This window comes from Doryrhamphus excisus, linkage group LG13, assembly GCF_037039965.1.
Source record: "Doryrhamphus excisus strain RoL-2023G ecotype Guam linkage group LG13, RoL_Dexc_Guam_v1.1, whole genome shotgun sequence".
In the NCBI taxonomy this organism is placed as follows: domain Eukaryota; kingdom Metazoa; phylum Chordata; class Actinopteri; order Syngnathiformes; family Syngnathidae; genus Doryrhamphus; species Doryrhamphus excisus.
Window position 1 is genome coordinate 7,810,081 of NC_136369.1, and position 18,261 is coordinate 7,828,341.

Below are 18,261 nucleotides of genomic sequence, written 5' to 3' on the forward strand. Positions count from 1 at the left end.
TGTTGACACTGCATTTTGTGTGTACATCCTGTTTACTCCTACACAATCCCATACAGCTAAGGTAAGATAACTAAAATATTAATAACAGCTCTCGTGTAGTGTAGTTCTCATCAATATACAAAATACATAATAAACATACAGTATTACTAAATAAAATTCCTCTCTGACTTTTATATCCTGTTACATTGATATTTGTAATACAACACACTGACATCACAGTCATAAGTGGTTCTGTTTCTGGTGCAACAGTCAATATCGACCCTCACAATATTGCATTATTTTCAGTGTTTGGGCATAGAGAAGTCACATCCATTAAGTTCCCATATCAGTGACATGCTGTTATAACCAAACACTTCCATTTCCTCTTCTAGTAGTCTCTGCTCCTACTGTACATTGTAGACACGGGGCTGCTGAACAATTAGGGAAGAATGTACTTCCATAATAGTATTAGGTGTTCATCGTGTTTAAATAAAAGTACTTCCATGACATATTATTAATCACATTTTTACACAGTAAATGTTAATATTGGACACATAAAAACATGAAGAGCTATAATATGTAAAAATGCAGTGATGACCACTGATCGCAGGTGCTTATGAAGTTAAATAAAAAGGCCAAGCATGGCTCTTTTGAAAGAACTGCATTATGGGAAATTGAGTGTCTATCTCTTCCCTCTCTTGTCTGTCTGCACCTCTAATTGTCTTCTGTATCCTGATTCGCTGTAGGCCATTGTCATTCAATCTCCTTCATGCCTCCCTGCCGTGTCTCCTGTGTCATCGCTACCTTGCTTGCAGTAGGTTGCAAGGTTCTCCCCAAAACGTTCTGTATGTTTTGCATGTAGAACGGAAGATGCTAACCATCGCACAAAATGTTAGATTTCTGTACATGCTGAAGGAATGTAGAAGTTATGTGGCTGCAGGGTGCCAGTACAGAATAAATGAGTCTTCGCTTTGAGGAGTACTGCGACAGGAGGAGTACCGCAGCAATAAGTTTTAATAAGGATACAAAAACGCCACAGTACAGCAGAATGTAGAGAAGAAAAAAGGCATGGTCAGAGGAGTGAAATATTTGTGAGTCACTTCATTATTTTATGTGTCCAAACCTGGAGGTTGATCATTACAATTCAAATGAAGGTTTGCACTTTTTTCGAGTGTTGAAACAACTTTTTGATTTTTGTCATTTCAGAAGTAAATATTGATTGTGACAGCATTTCCTGTATTTTTGTAGTATTATATTAGAGTTCTCCTTTCTATCACAATCAGAGGCTGGCTGCACTTTCCCATTCAAAAAAAAAAATCCTGTTTCTGTGTTAGTGTTTCATTGGTTGCAACTTCCGCTTTTTGTCCAGAGCACAAGTATAAAAACCACAGAAGATTTCAGACACACATTTGTCATTCGTGGTGCCTCCATTATCATCTGTGGACAGTGTCAGCAACATGGATGCAATGGTGAGTGAGTGACCAATGTTTTCTTTCATTTTCAAAACATACGGATAAATGAATGCACTGTGATCATTAATAAGAAGGACGTTTGTCTTATTTTCACATGGTAGGAGACTCTGATTAATGGAAGTGTGCTGATAGTTCACCAACTCCATCAGGGGAAGCACCAGTATGAAGTGGAAAATGTTGTTCAGTACCAAAAATCAAGTGGACCCAAACAAATGATGAGGTATTTGCACACTGATTTCTGAAGGCTTTTGGTACCAATTGAAAAAAAAAAAACAAACAATCAAACAAAATGTGTCCCAGTTTCAGCCATCCAGCTGTTGGTCAGGATAGATTTGAGGTAAAGTTGAAGAATTCGAATAGAAAACCATTTCGGTGCTTAAAGTTGTCCATTTTGGAGAAGGGTCGTGTTTCTTGGCCACAGCACTCTCAGTTCATGTTTGTGGATAACTAGCTTCTGTGGAGCTGCCCAAGACAATCTACCAGCTACAGCCAATCGTGATAACTAACCTGATGTGAATAAGCCCTGGCATTGTCAAGTTGCATTCTGGAACTGTTCATGTCTATTTTTTGGTCAGGCGAGGAGACAAGCTAGTGCAAATAAACGGAACTGACCTGCAGGATTTCACCCCCAAGGAGTTGGCTCAGGCCATAGCAGAAGGTTGTCCAAAGTTGGTGAGTTCACATCATGCAGATTCTTGAGTCAGGTCATCATCCATTGACAAGGATTAAAACATATCATTTGGTTATTGTGTCCTAAGAGCATGTTCAAGGCCTTGATGTTCATCCACAACATGAAATATAGGCCAGATTCTGACGTTAACGGCGGTAACTAATTGGTTTGATTGATTATGTTAAATTTTTTAATTAACGCAAGCCCCACCTCTCTGTTACGACAGCAGACTGAGGCATGTTGTAGCGCCCCCACAGAGTCTGATGCTCTTTTATAACTTTATTTTGGCCTGAACACATCAACAACAGTGCAATTCCAACAATATATCTGTATCTCCAACTCGTCTCTAGTTTGTTCAGCATTGGAACAACACTTCCTCATTGTCACTAAATGATCGAGAGATGCATTCCTGTACATTCCGAACATCAAAGCAACGTCTTTTATATGTGTATGTGTTTGTGTGTAGTCTAATTAAAAAGTAAAACAATGAGTTGATGTTCTCATCACTCACTTTGCTTGGCAATCTTAGAAAACACACTCAAACTGTGACTTTAATGTAAATGACATGGTATCTTTATATACGTATCTTTATATATATATCTCATATCTTTGAATGCAACCCCCTCACTATTAGACAAACTAGTAAATAGATTTTCAGACGTGTGATATCTTTTGCATTGATTTAGGTTTTGCGTTCATTTGGAACTATTAATACATACAAATATATATAATCCTGTCCTGTCATTTATATTTCTTTCAATAAAATAAAGAAAAAATTGACATATTTCAGACATAACTGCACGTGATGATTAATCATGATTAATTAATTAAAAAAGTGTAATTAATCAGATTTTTGAGTATTTGGTAAAAGAGTTTCAGATAATGACCCATGTTCAATTCCACCCTCGGCCATCTCTGTGTGGAGTTTACATGTTCTCCCCGTGCATGTGTGGGTTTTCTCCGGGTACTCCGGTTTCCTCCCACATTCCAAAAACATGCTAGGTTAATTGGCGACTCCAAATTGTCCATAGGTATGAATGTGAGTGTGAATGGTTGTTTGTCTATATGTGCCCTGTGATTGGCTGGCGACCAGTCCAGGGTGTACCTCGCCTCTCACCCGAAGACAGCTGGGATAGGCTCCAGCACCCCCGCGACCTTCGTGAGGATAAGCGATAGAAAGTGAATGAATGAGTTCCACATAACGAGATTTGCACATTTGGAAGTGAGCCCTGAAAGACATTTTGAGGATGGCTCTTTTTTGTAACACCGGCTCACTGTGACATCACAGACTTCCTTTTGTGGGCATGCTGGGGTTACAAGTTGTACAAGCTGAGTGGGACCAAACACAGCGGAGTGCCCGAAGGTGGGCCGTGGGTGGAATAAATTAAAACACACCATTTTGTAAAGCCAAGGAAATCCAACTGTCATAGGTCGAAGGGTCAAAGGGTCGAAAAAGACCATAATAGGTCTCCTTTAAAGAGAAAACCTAAACAGTAAAGTCATGGCTTACTTCTTGTTTCTGTCATCAGACGGTGCACAAGCAAGACAGTCAAAGTAAAAAACAGCACAAAGATCAGCTGTGTTCAGTGGAGGATGCCCTCCACCCTGTCTCCAAGGAACGTACTCTGCTACAATTCAGCATGGAGATGTTGAGAGAGGAAGACCTGCAGGAGAGCGAGAGCAAGTCAAGGAATGATGCAGAAGATAATGACATATGCCCGGTTGAAGATGAGGAGAAAAAGCAAGACAACGATCTTCTTGTTGTTACCATGAATAAAACTAGCATCTCTGTGATAAGAGGGAGGGGCTGTGATGCTGGGAGCGCCTGCCGTGGATGTCCTGGGACGGGATGTAGCTTCAGTGACATTGTCATGGTGTCAGAGTCCAGCACTGTGACGCTTGGTGAGTAAATAAAACAGTGTTTATGTGACACGGGCCAGCATTACTGATTCTGAAGGCCCTGGCGGTCCAACAACACCGCATCAGGTTAAAAAAAAAAAAAAACGCATTTATTAAAAACAAAAAATTTAAAAAAACTTTGCTTTGGTTCCAATTTTCTACAATAAAAGCTCTGATAAAACATTCCACTGTTCTCGAATATCTTACTTTTTATTTTTCTACACAAAATAAGATGAAAAATAAATAAACAAATCAAGAATAAATCAGTAATAAATAAATATAATGATAATAATAAAACGGTAAATAATAAAAACTTAAGAAACCACATATAGTTGGTGGGTAGACAAATTATTTTATATTATATTATTTATATTTTAAATTATTATTTTTTTCAAATTAAAATGAACAAAGCATTATTAGAGCCCTGTAGACATGACAAAACGCGACTATAGTCACATTTATACTCTTTTTATTTACAACATATTGCGCAACTGCAGGGTCTTGAGACACATGCTAACTCGCAAACTAGAGAGCTAGCGACCTAAACGGTAGCCTTCAAGTTATTTCTTTTATACTTAAATAGCCAAAAACTTACCACTTCCACACGGATAGGGAGGATAACTATTAACAGTTATTTAACCTTTAACATGAACATTAATCAAACGTAATAATTTTTTCTGGGTACATGATACCATAGAGCATCCATATCAAACTCGCGCGGGCCGCACTAACATTAAACTCTCATATCAAGGCGGGGGCCTCAAACTAGTGTCCTACGGGCCACATTTGGCCTGCACATTATAGACCCTTGGTGTACTGTAAGTTATGCTTCTTTGCTGTATGTTATGTTCCAGTTTCAAGAGGAGGGGGATCTTTCAAACACCTAAAGTCACTGGACACTCCAATTGAACATGTGGCCTCCAACAAATATCTTCGAGGCATTTGTTCACAGAAGACTCTTTATGCGTCACCTCATCCAGGTGTGTCATACTGTTCAACAAACACCACACCACACTGCTTAGGCCTTTATCAGCCTTTGGAGGTTGTTTTAAAATTGAAACATTTTGTCCTCAGAGAAAATGACTATCTACTACTACAAGTCCACTTGTTTGACGCCGTATTTCCCAGTGGTGTTGAACTTCACTGGCTCTGACTGCTTCCTTAGGTGCTCCAAGAGAGGAGAGCAGGTGCTCCTTCAAGTGGAGGTAAAAACATTAGAAATACAGTAGATCCTAAAACTCTGTTTTGTGACGCTGATTGACTTCAAAGTTGTTTAGAAAACTTATTTTGAAATAAAAATGCCATCAGGAGTGGTTAAACCGATGAATCCCCACGTTTGCTTTTGTAGACATGTGACAAGCAGAGACTGAGGAGCATTTCCATGAACGACGAGACCAACCTTTCATACGTCTTCTACATGAAAACTGACCACACAAGCCAGCGGAGGTTTGAATCAGCCCTCTACCGTGGCTGGTATATCCAAATAGTCACATCAGACGCCACGGATTCTGTGAAAATGGGCGAACTGCAAGAGCCGCGAGAATGCCAGCCATTCCTCTTCATCATTCAAACATAGAATTCATGCACTGTATTTTAATTCCTTGTGTAGGAAAAACGAATAATTCCAGGAATAAACTGACAACACAAGACTTACTCTAAGTGAAATGTTAAATGTGCAAATACAAGTTGACCACCGTTAGGAGTGAAGTAACGTGTGTGCTGACATTACTATTAGAGCTATGAGTGCAAGTCAGCTTACTTCACGTCATTTAAAAAAAATTTATATTATCATTCATCACAATAATGATATTATTATTAATGATACTATAACTTGGGAAAAATCTTATTTGGGCAGAATAAGTTAAATATGTAAGTGAGTACATTGCTTAATTCTTTGTGTTTTAATACTGGCAAAGGTATGAAGGTTTACAATTGACTCAGATATGAGTTATGGTTTATTGTGATTGAACTAAACTAAACTGACTGTTGTATAATAAATGCTCTTGCACATGATTGTCCTTGGAAATAACAAAAAAAAATCTACATTTAATAATAATATTAATAATAATTATTATTATTATTAGTAGTAGTAGTAGTATTATATAATATTATATTGTATACTAACAATTATTATTATTATATTAATATAATAATAATAATCATTATTATCATTATATAAATTATTATTAGTATTATTTTGCACAATTATTATTATTAGTATTATATAATTTAATAATTAATAATTATAATAATAATTATAATAATAATTAATAATTTTAATAATTTAATAATAATTATTATTATTATTATTGGTAGTAGTAGTAGTAGCATTATATAATATTATACTACTAACAATTATTATATTAATATAATAATAATAATTATAATAATATAATAATAATAATCATTTTTATTATCATATTAATTATTATTATTATTATTTTGCACAATTATTATTATTAGTATTATATTATATTATAATTTAATATTATAATAATAATAATTATTATTGTTGTTATTATATTAATATAATAATAATAATTATATTAGTAGTAGTATTATCGTAATAGTATTATTATTATTATTATTATTAATATTATTATATTTGTTATTGTTTTTTTAATGCATATTTAAGGAAAATGCATTTCATAACACTGGAAAATACACTTTACCAATGTCATTAAGCAAGCATTAAAGGAACCTTGGAATGTATCCAAGTAAAAAGTACTACTATGTAAGTATATTACAAATTCCAAACAGCCCAATTAAAGATACCTTATATTGTATAAAGTCCAAGTCTTTCCAAAATCCCAAAATGAGGAATTCTTTGATTAAATGGGGAATTGTAATTGTTTTGTAATTGGTTCTTTTCCAACAAAAAAAGAATGGTAACATCTTCTAACATGATTTAGATCAGGGATTTTCAAAGTGTAGCTCAGTGAGCCTCCCAAGGAGAACGTAAGACCCTCCTTTACTCTTCAAAAACTTCAAAAAACAAAGTCTGTGGATATACTTTTGTTTATAAAAAATCCTGAATCATGTTTGACATTAACATTTTCAAAAAAAAATGTAAATAGATTTTTTATGAAGATCTTGGCTCATGGCTGGTTAGTCACTGACGCGTTTGGAAGGGGTTTTTTGTTAAAACAGGTTGCTCATTAAGAGAAAAACAAGACAAAGAAGTGAATTATTATCAAATTGTTTGCACATACTTCTGAGTCCCTTTTATTATTTTTTTATGAACTAAAAACATTTGCGTTCAGACCGCAAAAAGTCTTATCACCTCCTGGTGAGCTGCTATAAAGGGCCTTTCCCTTATGGAAGAACAGCAGTGACAAGCACCTTCCAGCTCATGCACGCCTGACCCCTTCAGGACGCTGTGGTACTACAAGAGCCTCCTGTATGACATTCTTATGTATTTTATTGTCTGATGAGCATGAATAATGATATTACACTTACATTAAAGACATTACAAAGGCCGTAGAAGGTCTGGGTGAAAAATAAATGTTTCTGCAACTATTATTGGAGACAAACAGAACTAGAAGGTGCCACGATCCCACTTGGTGTGCAGTATGACCACAGGCAGGCACGCTCAGCCTCACTGAAATGTGCAAATTCAGTGATATTTACTTAAGAAAATGTTAAAAACAATTGGACTCATACAGAAAATACACTTACAGAATACATACATTACAGAATACAGGACAATGCACAAATATTAATATTTGCTTTATGTTATCCATTATTTATTTTATTTATTTTTCATCATAACTGGTGAGGCCTGCCTCCCCTGACTGCACGTCACTGGTTATGTCCATCTAAAAAGTAAGTAAGCCACACTTAAGGTGGGCGAACACCATTTTATTTACAGATACCAAGTCATGTGATTGCCTTCCCTCTCGTAGGTGAAAATGACCTCACTCCTCATAATCCAGTTTGTTCATCAGCACTGTCCTCGTAGGCCCTGTTAGTCTGTCCATCAGACTCATAAGGATTTTCGACTCCCACATTTGTAGACTTCCTGCAAAGGGACAGGAAGCACAGATGTACAGTGAGTGCAAAATGTCCCAACTTAGGAATTCTGCACTTCCAGGTTTTAAACTGGACTTACTTTCTGCGATCCCTGATGCCAGAGACGATAAGGAAGAGTCCCATGAGCACCACCACTCCCATGACCACGCCAAACACAACCAGCCACACTTCCACAGGCTGCTCCACAGGGGGGGAAAGGGTTGCTGGGATACCCTCAAACTCTAGTGTGGTGTCGTCCAGTTGGAATGCGTCGTTAATTCGGCCTCGGGATAATCTGTTATAATTCATATCAGTAAGAATGAATATGCTGTTGTTGTCACGGGGCTATGTAGGTACACTATGGATAGGTCGCCAGCCAATCACAGGACACATATAGACAAACAACCATTCACACTCACATTCATACCTATGGACAATTTGGAGTCGCCAATTCTTCTTCCCGATCTCCTGACCAATACAAACTATATAATGCTAAATCAATTCCTCACAAATCAAATAAAAGCGAGTAAAAATAAAATGTAAAGGCAGAATTTGTGATACAACCTCTACCACAGGGGTCTCAAACACGCAGCCCGCGGGCCAAACGTGGCCTGCAGGACACCAGTTTGAGGCCCCCCTCCTTGATATGAAAGTTTAATGTTAGTGCGGCCCGCGCAAGTTTGCTATAGCAGGTCCTAGCAGGTGTGTTAATAAAGTGCAACCTCACCGTATGGCCGCTTTCACATCTTCTCTTGGGATGTAAACAGAGGGCGTCTTAGGATTGTTAACCACCATGTAGAAGGAGATCCTGGGTGTTTCTTTATAAGTTAGGATGTTCTCTGATCTGCAGATGCAATAAAGAGAGAGAGATGTTCTCACACCAGAGCTGTAACGTATTCAAACAAAGGAGGCCAATACTGACGTGAAGAGAAGCGTCTCGTTATTTTGACTATAGTACTGCCTCAGAGCGTAAGCCATGCTGGCCTTGAACAGGTAGAGCTCGTTGGCGTTCCAGGAATACTACAATAGAATTTTTCACTTGATTAATATTTCTCATGTTATTATAATTTCATGTAATTCTAGTAATACTCACAGCTTCAGCACCCATGGCCATCTTCAAACTGAGCCTCACTTTGATGGCATAATCAGAATCTGCAAGCAGGTTGAATAAATCCAATATGTTTTGTGTTTTTGACATCTTTCAAATATTATCTTGGTGAACACAAGAAAGATGTCCGACTTTCAGGGAAAATTTTCAGGTTTTTCAACTCACACGGATCTATGGCTTTATCCCAGCCAACAGCACGATTGTGTTTCATGTTTTCTGTCTTCAGCCATTCGTAAAGTTTTTGGAAATAGTCCAGAAGAGGCTTTGCATCCATCCTGGTATCTCCAGATATTGCATGCAATGCTTTGGTCCATGACTGGGCACGACCCAACTCCAACATGTTCCTGAGAGTAAACAATGAGAGAAGATGATGGTTTATAGGAAAGAACAATAATTAATTCATATCATCCATTTTGTACTCTGATGTGTTCTGCTAATGGCTAGAACCTATCTGAGCTGACTTCAGGCAAGAGATGGGGCACACCAGACAATCACAGGACACATATAGACAAAGAACACACTCACATTATCACCTTATGGACAGTCTAGTATTTAGTACCCACTGTACCATGCATCCTTTTCCACAGGGGGTCCAACCAGGATTCAAACAAAAAGTAAACAAAATATTGCACACCTCCCTAAGGAAGTCTTGAAATTGTTGAAAGGAGAAACTGAAGAAATACCTGAGCTTGGAGCCGGCTACCGTAGAACCCGTAATGTCACAAGAAGACAAGACCTCTGACTGACCGGCGGCGTGGCAAAGAGCTTTTTGGAACTGAAACTGGTAGATGGTTCTTGTAAAGTACCTGTCAGTAAACATGAACAAAGACCACAGTAATCGTTTTGCACAGTCAATAGTATCCTTTCCCTGTGTGTATATCTATCTGGGCAACACCAGATATATATTAAACACTATGCACTTACTGTTCTGTAATTAGATGTTTACATCAGAAATTAGTAACCGTCGTCATCGGCTTCATGGCTTATCATTAGTCAAAACATTTCAATCCCTTTACAGCAACAAACACAAGTATTATTCATGTATTTTCAGTTATTATTATTATTATTATTACAGTACATCGGATATTATGAGTGGAACGGTGACTATAGGGGTGTTAGTTCATGTCTACAGGGCTTTAAGAATGTTAAAAATATACTTAGAAGGTAGCAACCAATTTTTATATACTCATTCATTCATTCATTTTCTATCGTTTATCCTCACGAGGGTCGCGGGGGTGCTGGAGCCTATCCCAGCTGTCTTCGGGCGAGAGACGGGGTACACCCTGGACTGGTCGCCAGCCAATCACAGGGCACATATAGACAAACAACCATTCATTCATTCATTTTCTACTGCTTTTTCCTCACGAGGGTCGCTGGGGTGCTGGAGCCTATCCCAGCTGTTTTCGGGCGAGAGGCGGGGTACACCCTGGACTGGTTGCCAGCCAATCACAGGGCACATATAGACAAACAACCATTCATATTCACTCAAATTCATCACTTTGGAGTCCCCAATTAACCTAGCATGTTTTTGGAATGTGGGAGGAAGCCGGAGTACCCGGAGAAAACCCACGTATGCACGGGGAGAACATGCAAACTCCACACAGAGATGGCCGAGGGTGGAATTGAACTCGGGTCTCCTAGCAGTGAGGCCTGCGTGCAAACCACTCCCTCGCCGTGCAGCCGTTTTCTGTACTGAAACTATGAAAATATTCCGTTTATAAATAAGGAAACCTACTTAATGAATTAGTGTAATTGGAATCTGTACCCATTTAACAATGTTCAATGCTTATTGTGTCCTATAAAGTCCCTCTGCTGTGGGTTTGTGAAATGTTTACCTGATGAAGGAATAGTCTCCAGATACATGGAACAGAGCAGGGGGATCACAGTATGTCTCATCTCTTGGCACCGGCTCCACTACCCCAACCAGATCTCTCCTGTTATGTTAGACAACAATAATTCAGGCATGTTTTTTTATGAAATGATGCTCTATAAGTACGCCAATTGTCTGTGAGTGTGCCTACTTCATCTCCCACCAGCGCTCCATCCATTTATCCTCTGGGATGTTTCCTGCAAAGACCTGCCACCTCCATTCCTCCAGCATGTAGGTGAAAGGCAGAGTGGCCACAATGGTGAGCGCCTGCTTCAGCAGAAAGTTAATCTCCGTCTCTATAGAAAGGAAAAAAAATAACTTTGTTAGAATAATATCACTGCAGCTTTGACAAAATGATTTGTAGTTCACATGTTTGCCACTTAGTGGCAGTAGAAACAAGCTGACGTGACAAAGTAACGATCATAATTCTGACGAAGATCGGCTTCCGGTTCCGTATTGTGCCCTGGGCGGGTTTGTCCGCCATGATAGAGAGCAGAATCCAGAAAGTTCCACAGAAACTGTTATGTGTGATAAAAATGTTGTGGATTTATAACATTGGTTGTTGTAAATACACAAAATATTAGACTCCCACATAAGCTAAATTACAGTGATGCTGAATTACAGTAATGGCAAGATTTACATTGTTACCTTTTAACTTTTCACTCCATTATCTTTATTGGATTGGGAAGTTTTTTCAGCATCCCTGGTGTGAAAGCATGGACTGTAGCAGGATTGCAAGGTGAGTAAAATAAGCTTTATACTATTAAATAAAAGAAAAATAATTATTTATGAAAAATATACAATAAAGGTGTGTGTATGTTAACTTTTCTATTGTGGCTGACCCCTGATCTACTCAGGTGTGATCACTGCAGCCCCAATTTCTATGATGAATTAAGGACAGTTTGTCATAATTTTCTCTTTTTAAAAATTTTGAGATATGCAGTGGTTATGGAGGTCAACAGTACCGTTATCATAAGTGAAGTTAGAAGACAGGAGGCCTAGGCTCTTGAGATGTTTGGGTGTCGCGGCAGATAGGGACATGATTTCCCCAACGGCTTCGTGGAAACCTTCGTTGGCACCGTCCCTCAAGAGGTAGGGCAGATGTCGATAAGCCATCTGGTACTGGTTATGGCCCATCTCGTGATGTACTGTAAGGAAGTCGTCCATGTTCACTTTGGTGCACATTTTGATCCTGATGATGATAAGATAGATGTGGTGTTGATAGCCATTTTACAATGGAATACAGATCTGTTATCATAACCAATAAAACTGATACGATAATATGTTTCTGGTGAATCATAGTCAGAGGCAAAACACAATAAAATCCATGCTCAAAAAAAATGAAGCCACAAAAACAACATCAAGCGCCATTTTGGAATTGCGCCTGGGGACACAGCAATTATTCCAAGCATAGTCTGCCTAGCAACAAATGCATGCATGTGAATGAGTATGGTTTTCCTTATGTAGCTTTTTTTAAATAAAGAAAACCCCCATGACATTATCTTATATTTAGAATGTTCATCGGTTATAGGGCAACAACTGTGCAGTATATTGATTAATGTTTGACTAAATAGTTTTTGTTACCTTTATCAGCAACAAAGAATGACTCAGAGTCATGACTGATAGTAAGTAGTAAGAAACCGCACTAAGATTATTGCAGTTACAACATTACAGAAAAATATAAATTATACTAAATACACATTTAATTTGTATTTAGTTTCTTGCTGGTTTGTTCATGTTTATTCACAAATGTGCATTTAAGATACCTAAAATCCATTCTGTTCCCCATGTCCCAGGCCGTAGGGTGACAGACCACCTTGCGTCCATCATTCGGCTTCACCAGCATGGAGTTGGTCCAGAAGTTGTCAAACATTTTATACAGTCCCACCGACATAAAAAACTTCTCTGCTTCGTCAAAAAGTCGGCGCTCATTCCAGCCCTGAAATTGAAATTGGCATGCATTTATTAAATATCAAAGAAAACATGTTTTGTGCTGTGTGATGGAACGTTGTGAACATAGTCAGTGCTTCTTTGCATTGACATGCTCTACAGTCACATTATCTATCAAATGTCTTTGGCTTCCTACTGGTTCATGGAAAATGACAGAGACGCAATATCGTGATTTTTTTTGATGGAGTTGACAGTTCCATGATGGCATAGTGACTCCAATAAGACTTATTGAAAATATGCTCCCCTTCATCTAGATTCTCACCGAAATGTAATATGTTCTTGCTTGACCCATGCACGACACCTTTACAAATCTTCATGGAAATCAGATTCTTTTGGTTTTCATGTTTGACCAAGGTCATTAAAACAACAAAGCTATAATTGGCCTGTCTCCATATTGTCTGCAAATGACTGCATATTACTGTAAACAAAACAGATTCAGTTGCACTGCACCTTTTCCACCATTGTTTTGCTGACGTCAATATCAGGCTTCTCCGGATAGGGGATTGACAGAGGATACAAGTTGGTCCAGAATCTTCCCCACATGTCTCCTAAACAAATCAGATCATAACAACAGACCATAAATATATCACACAAGTTGCCAATGGAAAAAAATATTGAAAAAAAATACAATCATAAACTATTTCAGGGCTCCAACAGTGTAATGCTTTACCTCCTGATGTTAGAGTTGCTACCTCAGTAGAAATCCTGACTCAATACTTATTTTTACACTATAGCATTAAGTTAATAGTATTCCTGGCCTGTTTGACGCTCCTTCTCTTTCCCAAATGGGGTTTTATGTTTTTCCTTGCCCGGATGGGAGTTCAGATCAGTGAATGTTGTGGATTGTTGCCAGCTTGTAAAGCCCTTTGAGGCTCTTTTGTGATTAAGGGCTATATAAATAAAGCTGACTTGACTTTATTGTCTACATAGCTGGCAACACAAGTGAGTAGCAAAATAAGCATGGCTTGCGTACAGTCAAAAAATGGTGGAGGTAGTGTCATGATCCGGGGCTGTATGAATGCTAATGCCTCTGGGAAACTTTTATTATTATTATTATGTCCTCTTTTTGGAAAATGCAAGGCAGTTTCCCAGTATAAGAATGTGTCTGACTAACATCAACCAGCGGCACCAGTAATGGCACCATGGAGGAGTGAAATAGGATTCCCGTAACAACCTGTGAGGTACTTTATACTGACTTGAGTATGCCAGCTAATGGTTGATTTTCAAAGGACAGTCAACCTCTGCTGCTATAGAAGCTGTACAATGACTATTGAAAGTTTTCTTTTTATAGTATTTCCCCTTGAGAATATATAATAAAAAGCTTAAATGTGAGGTGTGTGCTCACTTTGAGACATATTGTAATGAGATGGCGTGTCAGTGTGATTTCTGCTTATTTGGACTGAACAAATCTTGGATGTTACCCAGGAGATGTGCTGGCAGCGGTCCTTGAGTCTCGATGTGGCCTGTGTAGACATCCATCAGTTTTCCTCTCACATAGGCATGCAGCTCCTTGTATAAGGGCAGGATCTGTGTGGATACAATTTGAGACACCTTGCTGATTACCTACTGCCAGAAACACTTTTGGATTCCACAAAGCACCCATAAAGACACAGCAGATGTACCTGTTTGTAGATAGAGCGTACATCCTCCATGAGCTGATCCCTTGTGTAATTGTATGGACTTTCCTCTTCAACGGTCTCATAGTTATATCTCCAATAAGCTCCATAGTCCTCAAAACCTTGAAATACATCAGGGGAGACAGCAATTATATCTTCTATTGATATCTTCTGTTGTATATCTGGTATTCAAATGTAACCTCCTTAAAATGGTATCTTATTAACTGTAACTTAGATCACCATTCAGTTTGGCAGCTTCATTCTTCAGATGCACATAGTCCTCGTACAGTGGCCTCATTCTCTTCCCCACTTGTCTCCTCCATCCTTCCCACACGTGCAGACGCTCAGAGTAGTTGCGGCTGTTTGCCATCACATGTTCCAGGCCTGCAAACAACAGCTTATGAATGACATTTAGAATACCATTTGGCTGGGGGGGGCAGTGGAACGACTGGATGATAGTCGCTGAATACCGGGATTCCCTTAGACAAGGCAGTTGGGAATGAATGGGTAAAAATGTTTCCACTGGGATATATGTAGGTGGGTTTGTATTGCTTCATTCATTCATTCATTCATTTTCTACTGCTTCGGGCAAGAGGTGGGATACACCCTGGACTGGTCGCCAGCCAATCACAGGGCACATATAGACAAACAACCATTCACACTCACATTCATACCTATGGACAATTTGGAGTCTCCAATTAACCCAACATGTTTTTGGAATGTGGGAGGAAACCGGAGAAAACCCACGCATGCACGGGGAGAACATGCAAACTCCACACAGAGATGGCCGAGAGTGGGATTGAATTCGGGTCTCATAGCTGTGAGGTCTGCGCGCTAACCACTCGTCCGCCGTGCAGCCGTGTATTGCTTCATGTGTTTTTAATTTTGAGTTTTCATGCAGAAGTCAAATTTGTAAGTTGCATTAATGAAAAGACCACATACATAACAATACAAACAACAAAATATTTATATTGTGAAACATTCTTGTTCATACTGTATTATCTATATTATCATTAGATACAGTGGAACCTTGGTTAGTGCCATTAATCCATTCCAGAAGGAACAAATCTAACCAAATACGTTTTCCCCATGAGAAATAAAGTAAATCAAATTAATCCGCTCCAGAAAGCCAAAAATGTTAACAAAAAACAAATTTTTACAGTTTTACAACAACTTATATGGTGAAAACAATTGAACATGTGTGAATACTGCACATATAAATTATAACTGAGAGGCATAAATGAGCATTTTTATTGTGGCTGCAAAATAACAACAAATACTATAATGTAACCACTTGATAAAGAAGGTGAGAAGTACTATGGAATTCAAGAACTAGCACATAGCAAAAGAAAAAGGTTTGTGTTGATCTCACATAGTGTCTTTGTAAACAATCATGTCTCTCAACGAGGGTAAATGGAACCTGAAATGTTCATTTATCCCTTTCATTTGTCACTTACATGTGTTTAGGATTGTTTTATGCATGTAAAACTATAATTGTAAAAGTATAAAAGCATGTTTACTGTTAACATTTTTGAGACTTGTAGTGTAACTGTGTTAGATGGCAAAGAAATACAGCTGATGACATCATTGACAGGTGACGGAGCTGACCTCCAATTACTGTTTCTATGTATTAGCAAGCTGCTAACAAGGACGTTTGTGATGAAAATACAGTTGGACTCACACAGTGTATTAATAACATGACATATGTACACCAGAAAATATACTCAAACTTTTGCCGTAAAAAACAGGCTAACCCTTGCGTAATCAAACTGAAATTTGAATTGTTTTTCATGAGCTGCTTTTTTGACCGTATCTTTCAGGATTTTGGTTGAGTAGCGTCACTTTTGAGGCGCCTATGCCAAAACATGGTTCCAAACATGTACTCCAAATTGTCCATAGGTATGAATGTGGAAAGAGGAAAAACACTTAACAATTGTGGACAATAGTGAATAGTTCACTGTGGACATGTTTCACAATGTACAGTATTTCAAGCACACACAGTAATGAAACATGAAATAACACCCCTGTAGTCACCTTTGCACCTGTATTACATTAATATAGTAAGACAATAAGACAAGAAAATAAGACAAAAATAAAACTTGGGCTTGTGTGTGGTGCTATAAATGTGTTCCGGTGTGAGAAGAGCAGATTTGCTGGCAGACAGGAAGTGACATCGGGGGTTCGGAGTTGAGTTTAAGCTTTGCATGGGTTATGGCTGCAACAGTAGACCATGTTTTATATTTGGCGTTATTGTGCCTGCAATGAAAGCTGTTTTTTCCGGCGTTCCGGTGTGAGAAGAGCAGATTTGCTGGCAGACAGGAAGTGACATCAGGGGTTCGGAGTTGAGTTTAAGATTTGCATGGGTTACGGCTGCAACAGTAGTCCATGTTTTTTATTTGGCGTTATTGTGCCTGCAATAAAAGCTGTTTTTTCCGGTGTTACAGTGTGAGAAGAGTAGATTGCTGGCAGACAGGAAGTGACATTGGGGGTTCGGAGTTGAGTTTAAGCTTTGCATGGGTTATTGTGCCTGCAATAAAAGCTGTTTTTTTCCCGGTGATCAAGTCTCGTGCTTTGCCTCTTGCTGAACATTACAATAATATTACTAACATGTAGTGACCATTTTAGAAAACTACATATCATTACAGCGTCTTTGAATCAGTCTTCTGAATAACTCATTTAGGCAAAAAAATATGTATAATTTGTTTCAATATAATAATAATAACAATAATGGACTGTATTCAACCACAAAACACCACAAGTTATTATTTAACATATGTGTTAACACAGCATACCTGGCTCCAATGTCTGACAGTTTAGCGGGTCATCCATGAGACACACTGTTGCTGTGCTGTAGATTGTACTCATCTCACTCATGATCTTGTTCAGCTACAGCCATATTTGAAACATACACACAAAACGGAAACATGATGTGATACTGGAAAACGCTAGAAGAGTTCATGCAGCTTCGGAAGAAAGAGAAACATCTCTTACGTGTTCAGCTTTAGCTTGTGACAGAGCACCAGAACCTTTGTCTTGCAGTGTGATGAGTTGTAATTTGATTTGAGGATCCTTGATTTGCTGAATGGGGAATTTCTGAGCCTCTTCTGACTTTTGGGTGTAGAACTTGCCCCAAATCTGTCCCTGTTCTGACTGGATAAATGAAAACATATTCAATGATTTAAAAAATCTGTCAGCGGTATGATGAAGATGGTGATTTAAAGAAATAAAAATCTTACCAATTTGTCAGAGTTTTCCTTTGTAATGTTGGTGTTGTAGGCCCATGATGCAAGTGAGTACTCGTACATGCGAGTATTGGCCTCCTCATCAAACTGCCGAAGGAAATCCTTGGCTTGGTTCTCTACAGACAGAGCAGAGACAGAGCAGCACAGAGCCAGCAATGTAACAAAAAACTTTCCAGACATTGCTGCTTTTACTTCAGATCCATACACACTTACACACACACACACTCTCTCTGAGAAGCAAGGACACCGTCCGCTCTTATACAATTTCCATAATCTTCCAAAACTGCCTTGGCCTTTGGACAGTCATAACTGAGGGTGTATCTGAGTTTTCATTTACAGATAGCATAGTTCAGGTCAACAGCCACTGAACAGGCCTCACATTAGAAGTCACTGAAAACTAAATACTGGAATAGAAACTTCAAATAATGACATTAGATATATTTA

At 38.4% G+C, this 18,261-nt stretch overlaps 2 protein-coding genes across 2 annotated transcripts; one reads left to right on the plus strand and one right to left on the minus strand.

The window, feature by feature from the left end:
* Positions 1 to 1,557: 1,557 nt before the first annotated feature.
* Positions 1,558 to 5,998, plus strand: LOC131139853 (uncharacterized). The gene is made up of 6 exons (XM_058089779.2): positions 1,558 to 1,671; positions 2,027 to 2,123; positions 3,651 to 4,023; positions 4,875 to 5,000; positions 5,095 to 5,225; positions 5,369 to 5,998. Exons 1-6 carry the CDS (start codon positions 1,664 to 1,666, stop codon positions 5,594 to 5,596), a joined length of 963 nt encoding a protein of 320 aa, XP_057945762.2. The 5' UTR covers positions 1,558 to 1,663; the 3' UTR covers positions 5,597 to 5,998.
* Positions 5,999 to 7,309: 1,311 nt separating this feature from the next.
* Positions 7,310 to 18,043, minus strand: ace2 (angiotensin I converting enzyme 2). Its single transcript, XM_058088754.2, has 18 exons — positions 17,812 to 18,043; positions 17,567 to 17,725; positions 17,368 to 17,461; positions 14,816 to 14,959; positions 14,582 to 14,697; positions 14,381 to 14,486; positions 13,410 to 13,507; positions 12,776 to 12,948; positions 11,975 to 12,201; positions 11,161 to 11,305; positions 10,975 to 11,073; positions 9,823 to 9,945; positions 9,305 to 9,483; positions 9,125 to 9,183; positions 8,954 to 9,051; positions 8,759 to 8,875; positions 8,132 to 8,326; positions 7,310 to 8,041 (listed from the first exon to the last, which is right to left on the minus strand). The coding sequence occupies exons 1-18, from the start codon at positions 17,995 to 17,997 to the stop codon at positions 7,945 to 7,947; spliced, it is 2,415 nt and encodes an 804-aa protein (XP_057944737.2). The 5' UTR covers positions 17,998 to 18,043; the 3' UTR covers positions 7,310 to 7,944.
* Between the last annotated feature and the right edge of the window lie 218 nt (positions 18,044 to 18,261).

What these genes read in the sequence shown, in the direction of transcription:
- ace2 (XM_058088754.2), bottom strand. Translation starts at nt 17,997, where the DNA reads ATGTCTGGAAAGTTTTTTGTTACATTGCTGGCTCTGTGCTGCTCTGTC. An exon ending in CACAAGCTAAAGCTGAACAC is followed by an intron (nt 17,462 to 17,566) that starts GTAAGAGATGTT and finishes ATATGGCTGTAG; the next exon opens with CTGAACAAGATCATGAGTGA. An exon ending in TGGCCATGGGTGCTGAAGCT is followed by an intron (nt 9,052 to 9,124) that starts GTGAGTATTACT and finishes ATTCTATTGTAG; the next exon opens with TATTCCTGGAACGCCAACGA.
- LOC131139853 (XM_058089779.2), top strand. An exon ending in GTCCAGCACTGTGACGCTTG is followed by an intron (nt 4,024 to 4,874) that starts GTGAGTAAATAA and finishes GTTATGTTCCAG; the next exon opens with TTTCAAGAGGAGGGGGATCT. An exon ending in AGGTGCTCCTTCAAGTGGAG is followed by an intron (nt 5,226 to 5,368) that starts GTAAAAACATTA and finishes TTGCTTTTGTAG; the next exon opens with ACATGTGACAAGCAGAGACT.